Source organism: Suillus subalutaceus (assembly GCF_016647625.1).
Source record: "Suillus subalutaceus strain FC151 chromosome Unknown DFJ58scaffold_31, whole genome shotgun sequence".
Classification (NCBI taxonomy): domain Eukaryota; kingdom Fungi; phylum Basidiomycota; class Agaricomycetes; order Boletales; family Suillaceae; genus Suillus; species Suillus subalutaceus.
The window spans coordinates 287,501-310,832 of record NW_024540280.1 but is presented as its reverse complement, the minus strand read 5'-3'; the positions used below and the strand labels follow the sequence as shown (position 1 = coordinate 310,832).

The window sequence follows — 23,332 nt, the reverse complement described above, 5'->3', positions numbered from 1 at the left end:
GGTGACTTGACACGGCCCAGTTTTAGATCTGCCATGTGCATCGAATGTTATAATTTTGGCTCTTCAGACACAACTCGGGCTGCATCGTGGTTGTTTCGCAGCGTTAAACAATATGATGCACAGTAATGCATGCCAGTGGTACAATTATGGTACTCACTAGTATGAAATCAAGTCGGGATCGCCGTCTCAGATGGCGCCGCGTGTCTCGGGAAGTCCCGGGCGACTCTCAGGTTCGATGCCACGATGACAAGGACCACTTTGGCTTGAGCACCTTAAGAAAGGGATATGAGCATATGAATATAGACCACGCCGAAGAGCCTGAGACAACGGAGTTGACAGAACAGCCCATTTGTGACAGGCTCAGGTCAAAGCTAGTAACGTTGACGTACTATTAATGCAGTAGCTGTACAGGAATTCAGATGTTAATATTGTCATCATGAAAGGACGACTGCTTTCCACATGGTCTGATAACTCGGTCGATAATATAACGATTGTTTGTCTAAGAGTACAGTCTAAGTATTAACTTGAATAAGATAGTCACGCGCAAAGAGTATACATCAACCATACATACAACAATATTAAACTTCCCAAAATCCCATCAAACACTATCCGACATTTCCATCGCAAGCTGGCTATACCCTTCATCCACCCTCCGCCTCCTCACCAATCCCTTCACAGAATCCCACATATCATCCAACGCATTTCTCCCGCTCTCAAACAATGTCTCCCCGTATACCGTCTCCCCGGGCATCACACTCAACAGCGGCCGTCGCCACCATCGCAGCATCAGCGAGCTCGTCACTACGCTCACCGACGAGAACGCCATTGCGGCGCCTGCCAGCATCGGATGCATATACAGCCCAAAGGGCAAGAACACGCCCATCGCAAGCGGGATCCCAAGTACATTATATATACACGCCCAGACGAGATTTCGTTGGATCGTAGAGAAGATGCTGCGCGAAAGGTGTAGCGCAGCAACGACATCGAGGAGATCAGAGCGCATGAGAACGATGTCGGCAGCTTCGATGGCTACAGAGGTCCCTGAGGAAAGGGCGATGCCGACCGTGGCAGCCACAAGGGCGGGCGAGTCATTGATGCCATCACCAACCTGAAAGAATAAGATACACAGGTCAGATCCAAGGCATCCGAACAGAGTAGAGAGCAGAGACACATACCATTGCAACACCGCCGTTGCCCTGCCCCATAAGGTCCGTAACAAGGGACGCCTTGCCTTTGGGACTCATGTTGGCCCAAACGCCATCGGACTTGATCCCCACTTGTCTGGCAACCGCCAAAGCTGTGACCATCCCGTCACCCGTCATCATGTTCACCTCAATGCCCATGCTCTGTAGTGCCTTGACTGCCTGCGCAGACGAGGGCTTGGGGGCGTCCGACAAAGAAACTGCAAGCAAGGGCAACGGAGCAGAAGATGCCCGGGACGAAGAGACGAAGATCACCGTGCGACCGAGCTTGCTCTCTTGAGCCTCGTAATTCGTCAAAACGGAAGGTAGCTGTACAATGTTGGATTGCGCGATGAACCGTGCGTTTCCGATGTATAGAGTATAGTTGGAACCAGATGATGAGATAAGAGCTTTCACACCAGCACCAGTCACGCTCTCGAAAGACTTGATGTCCAATGCTGGTGATTGGACATCGGCACCGGCAAGCAGATTCTTGCCATGAGCGGCGATGGCTTTCGCAAGAGGGTGTTCGGACTTGCCCTCCGTGGCAGCGACCATTGCTATGATAGTTGCGCGCGTAGTAGTGCCGTCGGCGCATTTGAATGACAAAGATTGAGAGCCGACGTTGTCATCGGGTAAGAGCTCAGAGGAATCACGTGGGGGCATCCATGTCATACCCGCAACAGTGAGTTTCCCCTGCGTGACGGTGCCTGTTTTGTCCAACACGATCCGTTTGATCGACCGGCTAGCCTCGAGTGCCCTGCCACCCTTGATAAAGATCTGGTTCTTTGCACCCACACCCGTGCCAACCATGATAGCTGTCGGCGTACTCAGTCCCAGAGCACACGGGCATGCGACCACCACCACTGATATGCACATCTGCAAACAAACTGCTAGCCGGCTCGCACCGTGGCTGTGGAACATAGCTGGGAGTTTATCCTCGCTAATGACATGTGAAATCACCATCCACGTAGCGAATGTGAGTACTGCGAGCGTGATGACGGCAGGAACAAAGAAGCCTGCAACACGGTCCGCAAATGCCTGAATTGGTGCTTTGGATGTTTGTGCCTCTTCGACGAGTTTGACGATTTGTGCAAGCGCTGTATCTTTGCCTGCACGGGTCACGAGCATGTCGAAAGTCCCAAGGCCATTGACGGTGCCCCCGATGACGCTGTCTCCAGGCTGTTTCAATGCCGGAACCGGTTCGCCAGTGACGGCGCTTTCATCCACGGTGGATGATCCTCGGATGACCGTCCCGTCAGCGGGCACTTTGTCTCCGGGGACAAGTTTGATGGTATCCCCCACTTGCACCAGCTCCGTAGGAATGCGTTTCTCTTGAGTACATGCCGGAGAATCCGTGTAGATCGTGGCCATGGTTGGTGCGAGGGCCATGAGATCTGTTAGAGCAGCGCTCGTCTTTCCCTTTGCGCGGTTCTCGAGATAACGCCCAAGGGATACGAACATGATGAGCATAGTACTCGTGTCGAAGAAAATAAAGGACGATAGTCAGGGGTGGTGTTGAACGCTGCAAAGAGTAAGGCAAATAACGAATAAAAATAAGCCGCCGAGGTTCCGATCATGACCAAGACGTCCATGGTCGCGGTACGATGTCTAAGTGCTTTGAACGCATTCCGATAAAACTTCTGACCGACCCAGAATTGTGCGGGAGTCGTAAGGGCAAGAAGGATAAGATCACCGAGATAGATACCGTTGAATAAATGAAAATTGACGAGGGGTCGGAGGAATGGTATGTGCATCGCGATCATGCTGACGAAGAACACTGGCACGGCGAATGTGAGCGCCCATTTAAAGCGGCTGGCCCACTCTTGGATCTCTTTGGTTCGGGCAAGTGATTGTTTTTGCGTGGCATCCTCTTGATTTGACAATATTGCATCAAAACCCATATCTTCTATGCGTTCGACCATTTCCCGAGGGCCAACGAGACTTGGTTCAAATTCTATCTTAGCTGTCTCGGTGGTGAGTGAGACGGCAACGCTAGTCACCCCTGGCATCCCACGCAGCCCAGTTTCTATAGCCGACGTGCACGAACCACATGTCATGCCATATATCCGCAATGTGATCATATCACAGCGCGCTATTGGTATTTCAGTGGCATCAAATCCTATGTCTGAAATTTCCTGCCAATAATGATCAGCATGCACCTGATGTGTCAGCGACAGACTAACATTGACAATCTTCTCTGGTGTCCATACAGAAGGGTCATACTCGACTACACCTCTTTCAGCAAGAAGTGCGACTTTGATTGAATGTATGCCGGCTTGCGGTCTAAGCATGCCTTCGATAGACTACAACCGATGAATACATGTATAATGCATTGGCATGACACGAGCTTACCTCTACACATGCACCGCACGTCATGCCCTCTATTCGTATTTCACATTTTCCTAAGCCACTGTCGTCTGCCTTAGCGACCGCCAGCGGTTCGTCATCCATGAGAGGAAGTTCGACATTTCCAAGAGCTGCGAGCTTTGTCCTTTCTAAGGCGCTTGACAGAATGCCAGATATGATTGACATAGTTCAGATAGCCACGAGGGGCAAAATACTTATATATGAAACGCCTAGCGCACTATGCCAAGCTGGAAGTTCGGAATCGTTCTCGGTTGAGATGTGCGTAGTGTTTCAGAGAAGAGAAAGTAAGCACCAGCACTGTGATAGCGGTGGTATTACTTATAGAACAGATCTGAGACTAAATCGGCGGGCGAAGGAAGGCTTTGTAAAGGAGACCGAGCTGTCGCAGTGTTCACCGCATTTTAGTATAGAGTACACGTCCGTATGTACCTTTCTAAGGTCTAAATGCCTTACGTCATCATTCCATCCCACGTCATCAGCGGAAGCCCTGGCATCACCATGTTAGTACTAGCGTGTACCTGCAGTAAGCTAGTTCTTTTTTTTGGGGGGGACGAGCGATATATATTTGTAGCCACTGACCTAGTTCTGCTGCCAACATTTTGTCTCCTTCGAAACCTACGTTGAACGTTAAACCACTGTCCTAGATGGGTCTTTTTCTATAATCGTGAAAGGTGACTGTCGGTCGGCTGTCAAGTTGTCTGCGTTCCTCCGGAGTCTGCAGGCTGTAGCCCTCTTCTTAGTCGGCAATACCATTTTAATCAGCGTCGGGCACTGTCGATGCTACAACTTCCACAGGATACTTTGGCTGTTTCTTTTTCCAGCACGCTGTCTTCGGTTGCAGGTTTCGTGGGATCCTTTCACTGGCAGCGGCGCTGCTATGTAATCGTGAGCGGTGTCGGGTATGTCATAGGTGGATCCAGGATAATGGCTTATTTTCTAGCTGGCATTCATGCACATTCTGCTCAGTCCAAAGATCCTCCATCACTTCTTGTTTCGACGGCGCGAGTATTGCTCCTGTATCTTCAACGCCAGTACTACTACTTTTCAATAGCTTATCGCGGTTCGCCGTGTACCTGGAGGTGCCTGGTGCCAGTCACTGATTCATATGTGGCGACCCCTTTGGACAATTGCGTGCAGTGACTATGTGACTGCGGTGTCTTCCGTTTTTGAAAGGAACCATCTGACTTGTCTATTTTTGCAGAGCTGACAATCACCTCTGCTCTGCTCTTCACCCAACTTGATGGGCACCGTACAATTTGCTACCGATCGATAGCAATGGTGCTTGCTACAATATGGTAGAGGCTTTTGTACATCCGGATTCGCGAAAGCTAGAAGTCATCTGGATCCTACCGGGACGATCAAACGATTGTTTCATTTTCTGCCAAATCGGCAAGTTCTAGAATCAGACATTCAATTTGGATGAAAGATGAATTAAAAGAAGCCGAGAATCTCCAAGCTTCATAAGACACGATCACAAACGCTCGACGTATGATAAGCAAAGTATATCCGCAAACGATACATGTTATCACTTCGCTATGACCATCAAACTTTACTCCCGTCAGAAGTAGCAACACGTTTCAGGAGGATTTGTTGGTAGTTTTCCCATGTAATAATGAGCTGCAACAGTATTGAGGTCTTCATTTAAAGCGTCATATTGCAGCACATACCTCTTTCTGTCTGGTAATCATCCCGTCCAGGAAAGATTGCAAAGATATCTTGAAATCATCCACGCGCTCCTGCTCAAATCTTGCCATTTCAGATTTGATCAGCTTTGAGCACTGATCAAATTCGTGCTTGGCGTCCAGAGCTCGACGTTCAGCCTAACCAACTCAACTGTAAGAATTTCCTACAAAAAAAAAGAAATGATCGCACCTCTGATATTTGGCTAACGGTGTGGCTCATCCGATCCGTAGGCAGACGACCTTGAGCTCGAAGTCGTTCATGATTTTGCTTAACACGGCGGACGTCAGAATCAGCATTTTGCCATGCAGTGTACGTTCGCATGCGAGAGTTGAAAGCCATCTAGGAAACAAAGTCAGATGAAGCAACGTATGAAAGACACCGGGCAACCGACTCGGACAGAGTTGATCAACCTTGAATATTCGTCCGCTAAAGACCACTTAATTATTGCTAGAAATGTAAAACAGTAGACTTGCCGGTAGCTAAAAGAGTCATTATGTCCTGTTGCGATTGGATGGTTTGAACCTCCTCAGCCTTGTGCTGGACGTCAGCCATGGCAGCCAAGGATTGCGCCAGTTGCTTTCCAATGTCTGAGACTGACAAATCAGTGATTGCAGTAGCAAACTCCCCAGTTGCAGCAGCCAATTCTGTAAGGCAATCAAACAATGCACTGGCGATATATCGGAAGACGACACACCGGCTCGTTGCTTCGCAACGATTTCTATTGACTTCACTAATCCACGCAACTGCGATTCGAGGCCATCCAGATATGCACGCTGTCTATCAAACCACTGCAGGAATGTGAAGTCAACATGCGTTGTGATAAACAGGCTTTATGACGAACCTCATCGGTTTCATGAAACCGCGAACCCGTCAAGGTTTGGCCGATAGATGCCATGAGTCCTCCCCTTTCATGCGAAAGCTCAGCTTTCCTGTGTTTTATCTGTATGTCGCTCAAGCCAAGGAAACTTGAGCAGCGGAACCGTATAACGCACGTCTAAGGAGAAAGTGTCACTTTCGAGGAAAAGTTTGAGGTCAGGGTCCTTTGCCAGCACTGGGTGATTGACAATCTTTTGGATACATTTCTCGAGCGCCACTCGCCGCTGTTGTACAAATGTCTCGTCGAAACGCCCAAACGGGCTTTTCTCTGGTACGGGAGGGACAACGACACCCGGATTGTTGGCTGAAAGTGTTTCGTATAGCCATAGGAAGTCTGAATACCGACGTAGCACAGAAAATATTGACTTCTGGAAAAGTGGAGAGGTCGTCTAAGAGGCTCCTTGAGTGATGTTATCGGCAGCACGAAGCAAAAGTAGCTCACTCGTGTATGCACGGTATACATGATGAACGACCGAATGGGGTCACCCACACGCTGAGGATCGTCGACCGAAATGACGAAGATTGGAGCTGATGATTCGCTGCTGTTCCTGGTAGAAGCAGGTGATGTTGCCAGCTGCTGCACAATGGGTACAACAATTCATAATCCATTGGGCAGACACTCACCTGGGGAGAATTAATCCTGTCTACGCCCTTGAATTTGGCAGATTGGCAAATCGGCTTGTCATCATCATCTTCCTCATCGGCTGCAGTATTCACGACAGGCGAATGAACAGGTGGCAATGGATCATTCGCTCCCCAGTCAGACTGCCAACCTCGCTGGGATTCCGCTTCTACCGTAACACTTGCAAAAGTTTGATCAACTACTGGAGAGAAACTCCGCTCCAGTGGCGAGATAACAGCACGCTCTGGACTGTCAGAAGGTGTGGCAATTTTGGTAGAGGAAATAGCTGGAGTAAGGGATGGGGATGACTCCCTGTGAGGTGGTATTACTGCTCTGACCGGCTTCTCATCTTGAGGAACGGGCGATTCTGATGTAGGTTCGGAGACGGTCGTTGTATGCTCTTCCGCGCTAGATGTATACATGCTGAAGCCAGGTGTACGTGGGGAGGTAGTATCTGTCGGCGCTGCGCTGTGCTCATCATCATGGTCTTCAGTAGTCACTGCAGCCGCATCTAGTGGGTCAGCTGCAATCAGGCTGCTCCGATCACTGTGCCCGTGGTCGCCTGTTACATATGACGCAGTCGTAGGTGTTGCACTAGTACTGCGTACTGGCTCATCCTCGAAGCCGGTCCTGTAGTAGTCGATATCATGATGCGCTGGCCCTGAGTTAGTATGGGAGAAGCTAGACCATGGGTCTGGCGAAGAAGAGCGTTTAGCGAACGGGTCTTCGAATGGATTTTCTTCGAGGACGTTCCGAGAGGGTGCGAGAAGGTCGTCAAAACCGTCCATGGAATGAAATGCGAAGGACTGAATTGAATGACGGGCCTGGGAGTGAGTTTTAGCACATATAGTACTTGATCAAGTTTCAACACTAAAACGAGTACTTCAGCGTGTAATCACACGAAGTCTGGTCACATAATCATTCTGGCTACATACAGCGTCAAGATATATCCACATCATAAGTAGTCCTACTCATATGGCATCTCCTCGACAGCATTTCCAAGAGATACCCAATTAGCAAGCACACTACTGGCGAAAGCTTGCTCATCATGAGCCAGATTCTGCACTAACTTGCTGAGCAAAGCATTCTCCATATTATGCAGCACCACACGAAGCTCATGCCACATCCTAGAGGGCGTTAACAACCACAAAAAATGGCAGCCGTGAAACACTCACGAAGCACGGATAAACACTCTTCGGTTTAATAGTGTAGCGATCGTCGCTTGGTCTTTCTCTATCAGACCAATAATTCGATCGGCGTCATCCTGCCAGCCGTCCTTCTGAGCAGCCTTTATACCCTCGAGTTTCATCGAATTCGAATCAACTCGTTTCTTCAACCGGTCGACATTATCAACAGATAGACGGTCGCGGCGGACGAACAGATCTCGCATCGCAATATACAGATCCCTTTGACTCTGCATCATCGAGAATAAACGTATCAACAACCTGCTGGCGATTTGCTTACCTTCAGCGCCTCCAACGTTGAGTAGAGCAATGCGTTTGTCTGCAGTGAAGGGTTCAACAAGTAGAAAAACTAGATAGAGTAATACACTGACTCGTTGTTCCAGCAAATCAGATTGCCGTTGTGTATGTGAAGCAACTTGTGCAATCCCCTGTCGCACGCCATCACACAATTCGCACTCATCCCCCCTCCAACACCGTTCGTTCACTTCAACGACGGCCCTAAGCACATTGGTCAGCCGCGCCAGGTCTGCCTGATCATCCAATTCAAGGTCATCGGAACGCGCAGTGCGCAGGGACAATATTGATAAAGAACCAGCCAACGACGTTGTTGACGAAGCGGGTCCAGGTACATGATCATGGTCATGGTTATCCAGAGGAGAATGATGGGGAGAGAAGAAAGGGAAAGTGAAGTGAGCCGGTAAATAGGTGCGCCTGAGACTTGGAGGGATCCGTACCGCAGCTGATTCGCGTCTCTTTATTATGCGTTCTGCCAATATGCATATTCTCTGCCACTGCTCTATTAATGGACTCATCTTCCCCCGCACGAAACTTCAAAACCTTTAAGCGGACGGCAGAGATAATGAATATGTTACACATACACAAGCTTGTCTTCGAGGTCACTTGGGACGGTGATTTCTTCTATCCTATCAATATGTCTGCTAGCAGATTCTTCTTCTAGCGATACGGCGGTGTGTTTTCGCCAGTTCTCGAAGGAAGGTTCCGAAAGGAATGTCGCAAGGAGACCGTCCTCCTTGATCACCGGATGGTTTCTGAACGACCCTCAATCCAAGTATACCAAATGAGGATAGTAGTCACATACATCACAGCGTTCAAAAACCTCGCAAGACCTTTCCTGTTACAAACATTTCAGATGTCCTGACTGGCAAGCACCATGTTTCCACACCTTCGTTGCTCAATGAACGCAGCGTCGGCTTCAATCCACATGAGAATCAAACCAAAGATTGCATAACACAGGGCTTACGCTGCACACGCTTGGGCGGAAGGGCAGGTAGCAGACGGAAAGGGTATCGTCGCACCAAGCAATCCCATAAAAACGTAAACTCTGAATACCGGCGATGGACAGGTGTGCCGTGCTAGGCACACCATATAATATCAGTGTATTGGAAAGGGATAGACGAGTGTGCTCTCACTTCAGTGATAATCTCATACACCGTATACCGATTCAGGATGAACCCCTGCTGCCCTTGGATAGTCACATCCACGGTTTCTTGTATCTTCCACCACTCCCTCGGCAACCCCGACCCCGCTAAACTTGATGCAGCTCCACCATTGATCGTCGTCGCACTCCGAGGGGCAGCAAAGTCAGACCCTCCCCCATTATTTCCAAAACGAGGTGCGCTCCACGGGTCCAAAGTGGCCTGCCTATAAGTTGGGTAGGGGGAAGAGAGAGCCGACGTGCTCGGCTGTAGGGCGTCAAGGTGGAGAAATGGTTCGGGTAAACTGTTTTCCGCAGCACGGGCAGCGACTTGTTCCACGCTGATGTCTAGTACCCGAGCCCACTTATGTATTGATGTAACCCATGGTTGAATAAACGAATCTCGCACCTTTGCCGGACTGAGCAAGCGCTAATAATGCAAGAGCCACGAAGAATTCGAGCTTGGACACCCTTGGTCGAGAGCTTACGAGGTTCACGATCTGACATGGGATGAGCAATCTGTCCTACCGCCAACCACCGCATCACTCACTTTGTCTACAGTCGTCGCAGGTAATCCAGACGTCGACAAAACACGAGACAATGCGTTTACGGACGTCTCTCCAGAATTTGTTGCATCTACGACGGCAAATGCCCTGTTATATGAATCCGGGACAGTCGCTTCCGCTGTCCAACCATCACTAGTCAGACGGAACCACAAAGTTTTTATCTCAATTCACACCTAAAACTGAGCTAAGAGCAGATGACACATTTGGTATGGGTTGCGGGGAAGGTGAGGGGGCAGCGCTCCACGGATCGTCATAAATTGAGGCAGCCAGTGGATTCTCATCGACGAAACTGCCTCCAAGACCGTTGGCAGGTGCGGAAGCATATCGTTGGGCTGGCCGCGGTGCGTTGAACATCCTGGCTGCGGCAAATTGAAGGTGATCGTAGTGCGGACTCAGCAGTAAATGAATGAACAGGAATGAACTAAGAACTTCAAGCAGTCAAAGTCACCAAACAAGGAGACTGCCGCGTGTTTGCAGCACCATCAAACTGTGACCGCTCGGCCAATAATCTCGATTGAAATTCCTAACCAGCGGAAGCTAACTACGATCCACGCGCGTCACGCTACATATAACTGGCAGCTCGCCAGCACAGGCCTCGTCCATGAGCAGTCAGAGGACAAAAGCTATCAACCGTCTTATCTCCTTTCGTCACTGCAGCTCGGGCCAGAGCCCGCAAATATCGCAGGATTGATATCGCAAAGGCCCAACATGTAAGCCATAGACTAGCAAGCCAAATAGATTATCATCTACTATGTACAAAATCTCGTCGTGCATGTCGCGCCATTCAATTATCCCTAGTTCTATCTCACGATACTTCAGCAATCTCCTTTGCTGCGAAGTGCAATGTCCACGATGACAACAAGCGCTTCCCGTTGATCGTCTCTCCATCAAGCCTGAATGACGCATTAGTGACGCTCGGTTGCGAGAACTCAAAATCACCACTTACCCAGGCGTGCCATATGTCAATGGCGTCATGTATAGGAACATCAAGAACAGGATGAATGTGAATACGCCCACCACCACAGGCCCTTTCATACCAAGATCAGCGTACTCTGATTTGCGCATTTTCGTCCACCGTCCTACAATACTAATCGGGTAATTGACCGTATCCGAAAGGACGAAGCTAAGAACGGAGCCAGCAAGGAGTGCAGACGCAAGATGCGATGGGAGGTAGTGGTGGATGAAGAGCTGTCGATTCATAAGGAAAAAGGGAAGGTAGTGGACGGCCCAGATCAGAAGGAAGAATCCAGCAGAGTTCCATAGGCGGCCACGGGCAGCTAAAGTAAAAGTCAATTTCTTATTCGCTCAAAGTAAGTGTCTACCGACCGTCAGGAATGGGATCAATGCCACGACGACGGGCAAGTAGGTCAGCACCCATGATACCAACGTAGATGGACAGTGCGATGACGCACGTCCACCAGCCAACGATGTTACCAATAAGATAGATCTGTTTTTGAGCGTCGTTGTCTGTCCAAAAACTGATCCCGCTGATGAGGAAAGGCCAGTTGATCGGACCGCTAGCATAGGGGTGTGATGAAGTGAGACCCGCATTATGCTGGAGCATCAACAACTGCAGCTCAGCAAACTTCCTGAAGAAGCTGATTTTCTTAGGTTCCTTCAGGACTTGTTCGCCAGAGAGATCTTCAGAACCTGAATGAAGGGTCATTATGACTAAATCTACCTGATGAAAAAATCTACTAACTTTCATTCGAGATCACTTGGTCGACAAACCAAGTAGCGCTCTTCTCCGTGGGATTCTTGTTACCATTGATCTCCTGTTGCTTGAAAGCCCATTCCGGCAACTGTTTAGAATGGGTCCACATGGACACCCTAGTGGGACCATGGACAAGTCTGAAGTGGCTCGATTTGCTCTTCCATGGATCCTCAGAGTCGGCGTCAATAATGTTCAAGTAGAACAGGGTATCATTGTGTCGTGAGTGATCATCCTTGGGCCATGTAGTGAATTCTTGGTTTGTTGGCAAAAGCGGGGAAGCGACATCATGGGTGAGTAAGAGTGTTTGTGTGTTGACGTGCAAAAGTTGAATGACATCTTCGTGGCGGACAACGCGACCGCGGCCAGCCTCAGGAAGGGCTTTTGTGGGGATGATCTGCCAGTGATTGTTCACATCATCATGTCCATAGCCGGTGACCTGCTGTCCTTGACTACTGATGCGACCATCGTCGTACTGCAAAGGGTAGCGGTCGGGATGCGAGTGCAAGTAAACTTTTGTGTCCTTGTGTTTCATAGTGACAACGTCGTAGTAACGAAGCTCTGCAAAATCGAGGTTTAGTTGAAAGGAAGACTCGATGCAACTTGCTCCATACCTTGGCTGTTCATCAACAGTTCATTGCCAATGAGAGTCTCCTGGAAAGCGGGGCTCATGAAAGAGTCACCAGTTCCAGAACGCGTAAGAACGGCGAAATGCACGTAGAAGAATGATAGATAGATTATGAAGGGGACGACGATCAGGCCTACTGCTCTTGCCATGAAGTGCTTCCAGAAATGTTCCTTGAGATAACGGTAAGCGACATGCGCAGGACGTTGGGGAGATGGAGCCTACCATTGTAAAGCCTTTCTTATGGTCCAAGATATCCCACAGGTCAACTAAAACAGCGATGCCAATAGTGGCTACAGTCAGGATGCCGTTTACTTTCGCGCCCCAAGTGCAGGCCATGAAGAAGCCAGTAGCGATCAACCAGCTCCACCATTCAACGGTGAATTCCCTAGGATGGAGAACGTGTCAAATCACGATATCTTAAAAAAACAGTCATAGCACACCAGTAGCGGAGTTTGCGGAATCGGATATATGAATAAATTGTGAGTGACATGAAGAAGATCAATGTCGCGTCCAACAGAATTAACCGTGACTGTGCAATGTGAGCGTTGTCTGTGGGGGAGTGTTAGACACAAATAGTAGGTTCACTGAGCTTGTGCTTACCAAAGAGAATGATACAGGCGGAAAAGGCAGCGATGATAGTAGAGTAGCCAGTTTCTTTCATTATTGCGTACACGACGGGGACCGTAAGACTTCCAAGAATCGCGGGTAAAGCACGCATGCCGACATATGGTACATGATTATCGGTGTAGTTATCCCCGATGTTCTCGAATGTAAAATGACCGTCAAAACCGACGAACCAGCCAGCGAGTCCGAACAATAGTTTCGCGAAAGGGGGGTGCACGTCGAAATAGTACTCGCGAGTGATATAAAAGGAGGCAAACTTCCCAAAGTGTACCTCATCAAAGCTATGTGCGTGTCAGGCTAGGGACCAGAACCAGGAATTATAAGTTGGCGCTTACACCACTTGATCTGGTTGATTTATTTTGTAGAAACGAAGCGCAAATGCTATCGCCGTCAGTACACCCACCATCGCAGCACTTGCTTGTGGAGTATCTAAAACCCGTTCGATTGCACTGCGGGAGTTCTGTATAACGGGAAAGTATTGGTCATTGAAGACTGAAACAGCGAGCAACATACAGGATTTTGGTATATAGCGTGTACGTGGTCGTCTTCATCCTGGTCATAGCTGCCCGTGGTTGAAGAAGAGGCGACCTTTATTCTCTGACGTGGTCTTGAAGGACTCGCCATCGCGGTGGAAGGTTGAAACGTTGACACGGAGGTCTTTGACAACGATGATCAACTTGAAGAGAGTCTGAGTTACCCACAGTTGTCACGTGTACAATTTAGTGAGGCATTAGCATATAAGCACACATTTCCGGCGGCTCGGTGTCAATTGAATCTACCCTGCTCAGTGCTGTGTATTTGCAATCCATCCTGCTCTACTACTTAATACCCCGTCATGCTGTGCGGCACTAATACTGGCATGCCATGCTCTTAATTGTTCTCTCTTTTCAGCGTTCAGCTTAGTTCATATCAATCAGCAGCACGCAACAACCTGCACCTTCCATGGATTAGTCGGTGTTTAGAATGCGTCCAGGTATAAAATTACTATTGCTTTGCCCGATGATGACTTGGCTGTCACCATTTTTACCTTTGGAGCTAACACAACTCCGTTGAGGATGGCATTGGTATCTCATGCAATGTCGCCGCTTGCGCTATACCAATCGGTTCAGCAGTGACTTTTGAATCACTAATCTCATTGTAAATAGTCGGTTTCCTATTCAACATAACCTGCACAATTTCTCAACTGCATTTGATGGTGTGGGTCAAGTTTCGCTTACAAGTTTGACCATCTATGCTCGCTGGGCGCGTCCAACCAGCTCCAAAAGTAAATCCTCTATGCGTTTTTGCCTCTCCTCCATCCGCTTCATACGCTCGAGCCATCGAACCATACTTCTGTCCTCAAAGCTGCTTTCCTCCGCCTCTTCAGCAGTTTCCGGTTGGGTGCTCTGCTGCGGGCTGGCGGAGAGCGATCCTGGACCATCGAAAATTTCGGGACGCGTATTAATCACGGGCAAAGGAGGTCTGCGCTGAACGATAGGTATCGGATCGGGACGCATCATAGATTGCATTGACGCCAGCCTGCGACTAGCCGGGCCATAGCTGACGAGGGGTGCTGGAGCGGAGTGCGGAGTTCCCTCCTTTGGGTCATCATCGACATCGTCCGCTATTAAAGGTTGGAAGACCTGTACGAGTGGACTGATGCTTTGAGTTATATCGGCGCGACTTATTTGTGAGTTGACACGTCGACGGAGAGCAGAGGCACCAGATGACTGGGACGCCTGGTGTGACAGAGGTCCGAGCTGTTGTAGTAACGGCGACCGGGCGTTTGTCGGTGTCAATTCGGGTTGTGATCGAGGATGAGGTTGTAGTTGGGATTGCGGCTCCTTAAGAGAGCGAGTGGGACGAAGTGGAGTCTGGTGGTCTGACTTTCGAGATGGACGCCGTTGAGCCATGGCGCCTGCTGGAGGAAGTTCACCGTAATGCCTGGTATCCAATGCGCTATTGTCCATTTCTTCTTCTACTTCAAAGATCTGACAAAAAAAACATCAGATAATCCCCACGTGGCCGAAGAAAGCTCTCGCACAACGTCAATAGTGCTCCCTGAGCCCACCAGTCCCTCGAAGAACGCTGCAATGACGTTCATGTTTGAAAAGAATTGTAATAAAAATTAACGAGACTTACACATCCGCTTCAAGGGGCGTGGCAACGTATCTAAAACCTTCTCCGCCACAGAAGTAATAGTTTCATAGAACCCATTCGAGCCAGCCTTCTTGGATTGGCCTTGATAGACGATCAATAAGAGAATGGATAACAGCGGCTCTAATCACTCACGTTCATACAAAGCAATGATGAGCAAGATGGGAAGATTCGTAGCTCTGATACAAGCATTCAGTGAAAGGTGTAGAACGGTAGATGATCACAAACCTAATCATGAATACGTTGACCTATATCCCATTCAAATTGATAATTCCAACACATGGGCTCCGGGACTCACCTTGTGGAACCACCTCGGTGACAGTACATAGCTTGAAGGCAGCAGAATGCAAAGAGCCAGTACGTTTACTGGAGGCTGGTATGAAAATAATGAGTCGGCTTTGACACTAGATGCGAGATGTCAAGAGGCACGCAAGCAAAACTTCAAATACTACTTGCCCCTCAATCGTCGACACGGCTCTTCTGAACATCGCCTGTGTCGAAAATGGAATCAATAACTTGTATATGGCCATGCTTGAGAATCTTACCTCCGCTGCGGCATCCTCGTTGATCCTTGCGAAGGTATTTGAGAGAATCTATGTGAATGTTTTGGTGTCTCAACGACTCAAACTTCTTGGTAAACTTACAGAAACGAGGACTAGAGAATATATTTAACAATAGTGTACACGAGTGACAGATACAGCTCACCAGTCAGCAATAGTGTATTGCTCAGACACGCATAAGTGATCATAAGGATAGGTCCGAACACAAAGTCAAATTCAACTGACGACAAAAATTCGTTATCGTAGATCAGCACCAGAAAAGCGAGAGCTTACAAGCTTTGTCAAAGCCACTAGCATCGAGACCGAACCACAAGTCAAGCATCCACCACGCAATTGTCCTGCAGAAGATTACTGACTATTGTGGTATTCGACAGCTGCATACTTACCCTGCTGAATACCTGACGAGAAACAGTCAATATACTTAGCCTCATCTCACATGTAATGATACAGACCGAGCGTGATTCCGGCTCAACCTGGAGAAGCCAAAATAAACAGAAGAATGACGTTATAAAGACCGCTGCACTCACGTCCAGAGAGCATATAAGAACCCACAAAAGCAGAATGCGGCAATCAGCATAAGCGCAACAAACTGCATCATCATCGCACGGAGCGATAAAACCATCAAATTATTCTTGAATGTTACGAAGGCGAGTCTAAACAACATGTGTCAGCTTCTTAGGCCAGTTAATGGTATTAAGTAGCACCTTGGAAACATCAAGCATGCAATGACAGCCAGAAAGTCAATTCCAAGGTCCTGGGCCCAATGCTCTGCAGATACAATCTGTTATCTAGGATGAGTATAGGTGACAGCATATTGACCCACCGTGCCCATACACGCCATACAGTCTAAAGAAAGCGTAGACGCAGTATGTCGTCACTAAAGAGGACTGTGAGCAAGTCATAATGGCATCTCATTAGTCAGTCTACCAAATGCTAGATCGAAGCCATTCTTTGCAAGCTGTCAACCACATTAGATCTCGCCAGGTGGTGATTTTGCTTACCCAAGTGCCCTTAAAATAAACTGCAGTCGCATGAGTGAATCTGCTCGAGCCCGTGATCCCAAAATCTACCTGTGATTCCATGTTCCTGTATGGTTGCGAGCTTTTCCAGCGCAAAACCAAGGCCGTATAACATAAACAATGTTTCAGGGATATTGATCCTCAAGGGTTCGTTTAATTCAATAGCGACCACAAAAAGGATGAATAAGATGAGGAAGCTAGTAGGGGCTCCAGTTAGCGAGGAAAAACACACTTATCCTGCCTTACTTAAAGTAGTCCAAAACAGAGCGGATAGCAGGGACTTTGAGTCTGTAACAGATGAATTTCAATTCATGACAAAGAGGTATTGCATACCGATAATGGTCCAACAAAGGTGCCTTGTGTGGATCGTAGAAATGAATGGGCTTGTGTTTGTACGTCTGCATCGCAATTCAGGGCTGGTGAAGCATGTCAAAGTACGATGGCTTACATCGGACAGTATTGAATGACTACTTTTTGCCTGGTATACACATTTACCGCTAAGCAGGAACATGTCAGCACGTAAGACAACGCTTAAAAGGATCGACATACATCCAGATGCCATCAATAACTTTTTGGCATGGGGAGCTTTTGATGAAGCGCCTTGCCTTGCTTATGATGGCCATCTCGATTGCGTTTCCAACGCGTTCCTCGAGATCGTCATCGCGTTCCTCCCTTGCCGTTTCGACTATATGAGGGTCAGCACCTGACCAGACTTGCCATTTAGTTGTCAGGACAAGTGCCATGTTCAGCATACTGCTTCCGTTATCTCTTAGGCAACGAATAGCGAGTATCTCGCATAGCATGGCGCGCGAGCTGGACAGCGGTCCCGTGGTCAAGTTTTTCTGGTCACGTATGAAATAGACACGGTTGAGAAGGAAACAAAACACGACAGATTTGTTTCCAGCCCGCTGGATAGCATTATATTTTTCCTCTAAGGGACGGACGAGAGTGTAGGTCAAATCAGGTCCAGTTAACTACCCGTCCAAGTCAGAACCTAGTCTATAGCAGAAGAAAAGTGGACACCGACCGCCTCGAGCATCAGGGGTGTATCTGCACACATTATCAGTACAACGCCGCAGCACTGAAATTGACTTGCCTATGTAGTGCTATTGTCGTATAGGTATTAGTCAAGAGTTCGCTGGGAGGTATAAAGAAGCATACTATGACGTCCTATGATGCAGATGTTAGTAGACTCCTCTGTAGAGATGATGCATTAATGCATACCCCACGGATCATATGGATAATAGGCCAAACGTCGACATCTTCATGAGCCAGCAATGGCTGCGTTTCCGGCTGAGCTTCGGCCATAGTCTGATGTTAGCTTGACATGAGGGAGGATGCTAATTGAAGGTCATTAGGCGTATCTGCCACATTTTGAGCTCCGACACGCACTTGACAGCACGCGTCTCACCGCGCGAACGCGACTCCCACCGAGGCTAGGTATTTTGACCGCGACCAATAGAGCCTGACTCTGCATGCAGGCCGTACAACGAAACGTAGGGCAGTCGCCCCAGGTAAAAATATATAATGCTGTCTATTCGTCGGTTCAGGTTAGTTGACACCATTTTCTGGTACTAATGGTGGCTGACACGGTCGCGTCACGCTATAGGTTTATGAGTGTATGGTCCGGGGCATTGCTGTGATGCGCAGACGCGGTGATTCGTTTGTCAATGCTACTCAGATTCTCAAGGTAGCAGGTATCGAGAAGGGTAGGCGTACTAAGATCCTTGAGAAGGAAATTCTGCCAGGTAAGCATGAAATCGTCCAGGGTGGCTACGGGAAATATCAAGGAACATGGTTCGCGCAATCATTAGATTTTAATTCGGCCGTATGGACTGAATATGTCGTGTTGTCAGGATTCCACTGGAGCGAGGCCGCGACATCGCTGCGCAGTATGGTGTTGCTCCTCTACTAGCTCCTTTGTTCGATTTCACACCTAGCACAAACACCCTTGGGTCGCTCCCAACGGTACCGTCAACCGCGTCTCCGCGACCTCTCTCTGCTGCCTCATCCTTCCCAAATCTTGGTACTTCTGGAGGCTACTCACAATCGGGTCTAGCTCCACCTCCCATCATGCCAGGTTCTGCCCTTCGCCTCTTGAACCAGGGGCGCGCCCAAGGCTTATTTACTCCGTCTACATCTTCCCTTGCTCCAACTAGACAATCGACATACTCTTCGACACCGTACCAGAGTGGCTACGCGCAGGCACCATCCTCTGGAGGAGTGTCCCCAACACCACCTCCAATCCAGTCCTTGAAACGAGCCCGGTCTGATTCTGAGGTAGTCCCAACTACCCAACTACCTGTTCCTACCCAAAGATCTTCACATCCATTGTTGGAAGCACCGGATATACAAATATCTGACCGATCCCGTCCGCCTTCTGTTGTAACTCAAGCCAACGATGAAGATGGACCATCCCCTACGAAACGCGCTCGTAAAGAGCCCACCCCACAACCAGATGCATCTCAAGCATCTCGCAGAACGTTGTCTAGCGGATCGATCATGTCACAGTCAATGGCAGCTCTCCCTCCGACTCGTCCACTTTCACGCGTCAACGTCGGTTCGCCACATCCAAACAATGCCGTCTCGCGTCCACCGAGTATATCGACCTTTGCAAGTGGGAAGGTGATCGATGGTGCTGATGTTGATGGTACTGGTCTTCGGTTCTCCACCAAACCTCATACTCTTCGCGATCCCTCTGCTCTTCGAGACGCCCGTCGCGTTAGGCTCATTGCTGCTATTTGTCGACAAGATGACCCCGCACCCGTACTCGACCTCCTACGTGAATTAACACCAGACATGTCTTCTCCAATTGATATAGACACCATTCTAGACGACAAGGGTCACACTGCTCTGCACCTTGCTGCAAGCATGGGCAGGCAACAGACTGTTTCTCAACTCATATCAGCTGGCGCGGACATTCACCGCGGCAACTTTGTTGGCGAAACACCGCTCATGCGTGCATCTATTGACACGCACAACTTTGATCAACAATGCTTCAATCTCCTTATCACTTCTCTGCACACCTCTATCCGCACGCTTGACACGTCCAGAAAATCTGTGTTGCATCACATCATGTACTTGGCGGGTATACAAGGACGTGCGGTCTGTGCTCGATATTATCTCGATCAGATCTTCTTGTGGATAGCACAGAACCAGGGTGGTGATTTTAAGTCCCTCGTAGACTTGCAGGATGAGTACGGAGACACGGTTCTCAACATCGCTGCGCGTGTAGGCAACAGGGCTTTGGTGAGAACACTCATTGACGTTGGGGCTAATCGAGTATTGCCTAATAAAGTGGGTCTGCGGCCTGGTGACTTTGGCGTTGAGGTCGAGGTATATTGCATCAATTCAGTGTATGTGACGTTGATGCTGAATTCGGTCCTTCCAGGAGCTTAATGGTACTGCACGAGCCGATGACATCCTTGCATCATTACGTTCTGGACCTTCAGCACCTATCCAGAAGAGCCAGGACATAATTGCAGGTATGACTGACGTGTTTCATGCTCCAATGGCACTCTGATTTCTTGCCCCAGATATGACGTCGATGATCCAGGAGCTCAGTACCGAATTCTCCACTGAAATCAAAGCAAAACAAGACTCACTTGATGTGACGCAAGCTCACCTTCGGGCAGCCACGCGCGAGCTTTCCGAACAGCGCAAGCAAATACAGCTGTGCCAAAGCCGATGTGGAGAGCTTGATAAGGTCCATCAACGGATACGGAATCTCGAGAAAGCTATCCTAGATGAAGATCACTTCGACTGGACAGGTCGTACAGATCTAGTGGGCCGGGATGGGCGCGAGACGGCCGGACCTGCCTTCCAATGGCGTGGACCAAGTTCGACGATGACGGGGATGCCAGGATCTATGGACATTTCGTTCAGCGTGGAACCAGAGCCCCCATCACCTGCCGGCGATTCCGTCTCAACCTTGATACGATTACGGCGGCTGAAACACTGGCACATGAGAATGGAGGGTCTCATGCAATTAAGACTAAGATCGCTCCAGGGCGCGAGCGCTGACAAAGAATATCAATGTAAGAAGGTGGTTGCACTGTGCACAGGTATCCCTATCGATAAAGTGGAGGATGTGAGTGGCTTAATCACGGTGGGAAGTGTACGATGTTTATTTACCGGTGAAATGTTCTTGTCTAGATGCTGGAAAATCTTGTGGTGGCAGTCGAGAGCGAGGCACAGGTTGTGGACATAGTTCGCGTGGCTGGATTCATGCAGAAGGTGAGCTTAGTTTGTTCCGCTTACCCCGATTCAGGTTAGCTTACATTTCAATCGAAATGCAGGTCAGGGATGGACTTATATAATTTCATTTATTGCCCCGGATCGAGAAGATCCGTGTTTCAACCGAACACTGTACTGCTCATCGCATCCGTATAATACGCACTGCCAGAGTTGGGTTAGCTTGCATTTGTATCTCTCCAGCAACAGTTATTATTACGAGCAAAGCATTATTACACTGGGACATCCTCTGGAGCGAATAATTGGAAATTGCGATTGTAAGTACTGGACGCGAGCAGCTCTCCATCGCTTGTTAAGTCCACAGACATGACCTTGCCCGAATCTGTCGTTAGCGTGCGAAGTAGCTGCCAATCGTCAGCGCTCCACAACTTCACGTAGCCATCGTATCCAGAACTGGCTAGATACAGCCCTGAGCGGTATTTCCACTCCTGGATGTCGTCCTCAGCGTCATGACTCTTGTCTGCATCTGTATCTTCAGTAATCCCGTTCATAAGAACATCTGCGGATTCAGCCTTGGTCTTGAATGATGGAAGTGCATCAGCACAGAAGAAACGGACGTCGGACACATTGGAGACATGTGCAGGGATGGTGTACAGTGCTTTCAGAGAGCGCATGTCCCATATCCGTATTGTGTCATCGCCAGCGCCGGTGGCGATTTGATATCTAGTCAAAAATGGTCATCAAGATGGGCAGAAAACTGTCGGAGACAACCCACCCGTTTGGGGAGAAGTCAATTCCGAAGATGCCTTGAACGTGACCGTCGAGTACCATTGCTGTGCGTCCTGTCCGCAGATCCCACACTCGTCCAACAGCATCTAGACCCCTAAAGAACCCTGTTATCCAAGGTAAATTGTGATGTAGATGCATGGACTCACCCTGAGGCGATCAGTGCACCATCGCCCTGGAACTCAACAGCATACACTTCCTTTGAGTGGCCTTCTTGGAGGAGCAATTCTTTCGAGGAGTTCACATCCCATAATCGCCAAGTGGTATCGAAGCTAGCGGAAGCGACAAAATTACCAGAAGGGTGAAATGCTACACGACAGATGCGATCTGCATGTCCCTTCATCACAGAGAGCGGAGCATCGCTGTTGAAGAATATGAGGTTCCAGTGCGAAGAAAAGCTCGACGAGAGGATTCACCTATTCAGAGACCATAGATTGACACACATATCTCCTGCACCCGACACCAAATTCACTAATCCCTCTTCTTGTGTTAATGTTGCTTGCGGATGCCACGCAACACCACCAACACGATCACCGTGACCTGAGGTTGTTATCAGCACAAGAATGCGATATCATAGCATTGGACACTGACCTCTGAGTGTGCGTATAGTTGTGCATGCAGGCACGTTCCACAATTTAACGGTCCCGGACCAGCTACCAGTGGCTAAAATCTTATTATTGGGTGCAAAACGCACTTGCGATATTGGGCGCTCGTCGCCAATTTGTGAACCAATATTGCTAAAACGCTGCGGGTGCTAGTGAACAACGATAGTTTTATAGTTCCGCATCATTTACCTTGACCCCTGCAAAAACCTTCTTCCGTATGTCAATTATGCGCCCCAATGGTATTTTGCTGTCTATTCGCTGCTGGGCGACGCGCTTTTGAGCTCTGCAAAGGACAGGAAAGGGATGTTGTAAGCACCTTGCTGAAATCACCTATCGGTAGGTAAAATCCAACCTAGGCAGAGAAAATTCTGCAAGATTCCTTCGAGCTTGGAGAAGCTCTAGGGAGCCTTCAGTGTAAAACTCCTCCTGTAAACTGGGTCAGCAATCGCTCCATCAAGTAGAAGCCGGGAACTACATACCCCTTCTTCTTCGCTTTCTTCAGAGGATGCCTCTTCCATTGTGTGGTCATCACCTCTTGCGGCATTTATTTGTGAAAGGACATATATTAGTCGGTCTCGTCGATCTGCTGCCTAATTACAGTTAATCTCACACAATGAATTTGCACTGTTGTAAAGACTCACTCGTTCACCGAAAAGTGTGATAGGCTCTCCGATTTCTCGCAGTCTCGCTTTGACCTTATTGTCGTCCGTTGGTACAGCTAAGTTGCGCGCCTTCTTCTTTCGCTCGAGTTCATCGAGGATGACCTTGTTCTCCATCCGGGCCCGCTCGGAGCCAAGATAGTTTCCATCATCCATCAACGAATCGTATGTCAGCTCCGACATAATGGGACGGAAGGGCCTGACACGTGGTTCTGGCAAAGAATAAGTTTGGTCGAGTCTGTTAAGAAGCGTTGTTTGGCAAGAGCTTTGGATCCAAACAACAACTGCCACTTGGGGTTAGCTATCCTACTGTCGCGCGCCCCGCATCTCATCACTCTCGCGCGCAGACAACCACGTGTAATTTTTCACAGTACGTAGCAATGGTTCCATAGAAACATGTTTTCACAGCCAACACACCTGTCGGAATCGCACAACGACAAGTACTTTTTTCGTGTTTCAGAGTTTAACGATGCTTGGGCCACTAGCTACCAAG

General features: G+C 48.8%; 8 protein-coding genes across 8 annotated transcripts; 2 read left to right on the top strand and 6 right to left on the bottom strand.

The window, feature by feature from the left end:
• Positions 1 to 473: 473 nt before the first annotated feature.
• Positions 474 to 3,947, bottom strand: DFJ58DRAFT_744440 (E1-E2 ATPase-domain-containing protein). The gene is made up of 5 exons (XM_041387316.1): positions 3,537 to 3,947; positions 3,368 to 3,487; positions 2,660 to 3,319; positions 1,176 to 2,603; positions 474 to 1,108 (listed from the first exon to the last, which is right to left on the bottom strand). The coding sequence occupies exons 1-5, from the start codon at positions 3,714 to 3,716 to the stop codon at positions 599 to 601; spliced, it is 2,898 nt and encodes a 965-aa protein (XP_041245874.1). The 5' UTR covers positions 3,717 to 3,947; the 3' UTR covers positions 474 to 598.
• A 191-nt stretch (positions 3,948 to 4,138) lies between these two features.
• DFJ58DRAFT_778658 (uncharacterized protein) lies at positions 4,139 to 4,976 on the top strand. Its single transcript, XM_041389649.1, has 2 exons — positions 4,139 to 4,695; positions 4,753 to 4,976. The coding sequence occupies exon 1, from the start codon at positions 4,329 to 4,331 to the stop codon at positions 4,689 to 4,691; it is 363 nt and encodes a 120-aa protein (XP_041245873.1). The 5' UTR covers positions 4,139 to 4,328; the 3' UTR covers positions 4,692 to 4,695; positions 4,753 to 4,976.
• On the bottom strand, positions 4,966 to 7,632 carry DFJ58DRAFT_778657 (Vps5 C terminal like-domain-containing protein). The gene is made up of 10 exons (XM_041389648.1): positions 6,735 to 7,632; positions 6,553 to 6,684; positions 6,227 to 6,499; positions 6,076 to 6,174; positions 5,929 to 6,022; positions 5,708 to 5,878; positions 5,626 to 5,660; positions 5,424 to 5,573; positions 5,219 to 5,371; positions 4,966 to 5,168 (listed from the first exon to the last, which is right to left on the bottom strand). The coding sequence occupies exons 1-10, from the start codon at positions 7,518 to 7,520 to the stop codon at positions 5,094 to 5,096; spliced, it is 1,968 nt and encodes a 655-aa protein (XP_041245872.1). The 5' UTR covers positions 7,521 to 7,632; the 3' UTR covers positions 4,966 to 5,093.
• DFJ58DRAFT_701215 (uncharacterized protein) lies at positions 7,616 to 10,383 on the bottom strand. Its single transcript, XM_041383595.1, has 12 exons — positions 10,091 to 10,383; positions 9,902 to 10,035; positions 9,761 to 9,851; positions 9,347 to 9,699; positions 9,178 to 9,289; positions 9,100 to 9,127; positions 9,016 to 9,048; positions 8,795 to 8,965; positions 8,288 to 8,744; positions 8,197 to 8,235; positions 7,908 to 8,146; positions 7,616 to 7,859 (listed from the first exon to the last, which is right to left on the bottom strand). The coding sequence occupies exons 1-12, from the start codon at positions 10,269 to 10,271 to the stop codon at positions 7,700 to 7,702; spliced, it is 1,998 nt and encodes a 665-aa protein (XP_041245871.1). The 5' UTR covers positions 10,272 to 10,383; the 3' UTR covers positions 7,616 to 7,699.
• Positions 10,384 to 10,628: 245 nt separating this feature from the next.
• Positions 10,629 to 13,573, bottom strand: DFJ58DRAFT_778645 (glycosyltransferase family 39 protein). The gene is made up of 10 exons (XM_041389647.1): positions 13,394 to 13,573; positions 13,216 to 13,340; positions 12,857 to 13,161; positions 12,697 to 12,805; positions 12,479 to 12,641; positions 12,243 to 12,426; positions 11,620 to 12,189; positions 11,244 to 11,567; positions 10,864 to 11,194; positions 10,629 to 10,810 (listed from the first exon to the last, which is right to left on the bottom strand). The coding sequence occupies exons 1-10, from the start codon at positions 13,502 to 13,504 to the stop codon at positions 10,723 to 10,725; spliced, it is 2,310 nt and encodes a 769-aa protein (XP_041245870.1). The 5' UTR covers positions 13,505 to 13,573; the 3' UTR covers positions 10,629 to 10,722.
• Positions 13,574 to 13,745: 172 nt separating this feature from the next.
• Positions 13,746 to 17,956, bottom strand: DFJ58DRAFT_778640 (uncharacterized protein). Its single transcript, XM_041389646.1, has 28 exons — positions 17,820 to 17,956; positions 17,757 to 17,765; positions 17,692 to 17,701; positions 17,623 to 17,645; positions 17,145 to 17,569; positions 17,044 to 17,092; positions 16,929 to 16,993; positions 16,842 to 16,883; positions 16,647 to 16,792; positions 16,578 to 16,597; positions 16,504 to 16,525; positions 16,400 to 16,453; positions 16,281 to 16,344; positions 16,104 to 16,229; positions 16,029 to 16,049; positions 15,963 to 15,974; positions 15,850 to 15,914; positions 15,722 to 15,796; positions 15,661 to 15,671; positions 15,562 to 15,609; positions 15,473 to 15,507; positions 15,315 to 15,420; positions 15,245 to 15,264; positions 15,152 to 15,195; positions 15,002 to 15,100; positions 14,904 to 14,947; positions 14,098 to 14,850; positions 13,746 to 14,047 (listed from the first exon to the last, which is right to left on the bottom strand). Exons 1-27 carry the CDS (start codon positions 17,901 to 17,903, stop codon positions 14,110 to 14,112), a joined length of 2,460 nt encoding a protein of 819 aa, XP_041245869.1. The 5' UTR covers positions 17,904 to 17,956; the 3' UTR covers positions 13,746 to 14,047; positions 14,098 to 14,109.
• DFJ58DRAFT_778619 (apses-domain-containing protein) lies at positions 17,957 to 21,046 on the top strand. The gene is made up of 7 exons (XM_041389645.1): positions 17,957 to 18,145; positions 18,205 to 18,392; positions 18,452 to 19,931; positions 19,987 to 20,080; positions 20,132 to 20,685; positions 20,751 to 20,831; positions 20,894 to 21,046. The coding sequence occupies exons 1-7, from the start codon at positions 18,071 to 18,073 to the stop codon at positions 20,912 to 20,914; spliced, it is 2,493 nt and encodes an 830-aa protein (XP_041245868.1). The 5' UTR covers positions 17,957 to 18,070; the 3' UTR covers positions 20,915 to 21,046.
• DFJ58DRAFT_681936 (WD40-repeat-containing domain protein) lies at positions 21,047 to 23,090 on the bottom strand. The gene is made up of 9 exons (XM_041383229.1): positions 22,822 to 23,090; positions 22,660 to 22,770; positions 22,533 to 22,606; positions 22,370 to 22,463; positions 22,167 to 22,320; positions 21,992 to 22,115; positions 21,725 to 21,937; positions 21,565 to 21,672; positions 21,047 to 21,512 (listed from the first exon to the last, which is right to left on the bottom strand). Exons 1-9 carry the CDS (start codon positions 23,020 to 23,022, stop codon positions 21,062 to 21,064), a joined length of 1,530 nt encoding a protein of 509 aa, XP_041245867.1. The 5' UTR covers positions 23,023 to 23,090; the 3' UTR covers positions 21,047 to 21,061.
• Positions 23,091 to 23,332: the final 242 nt, after the last annotated feature.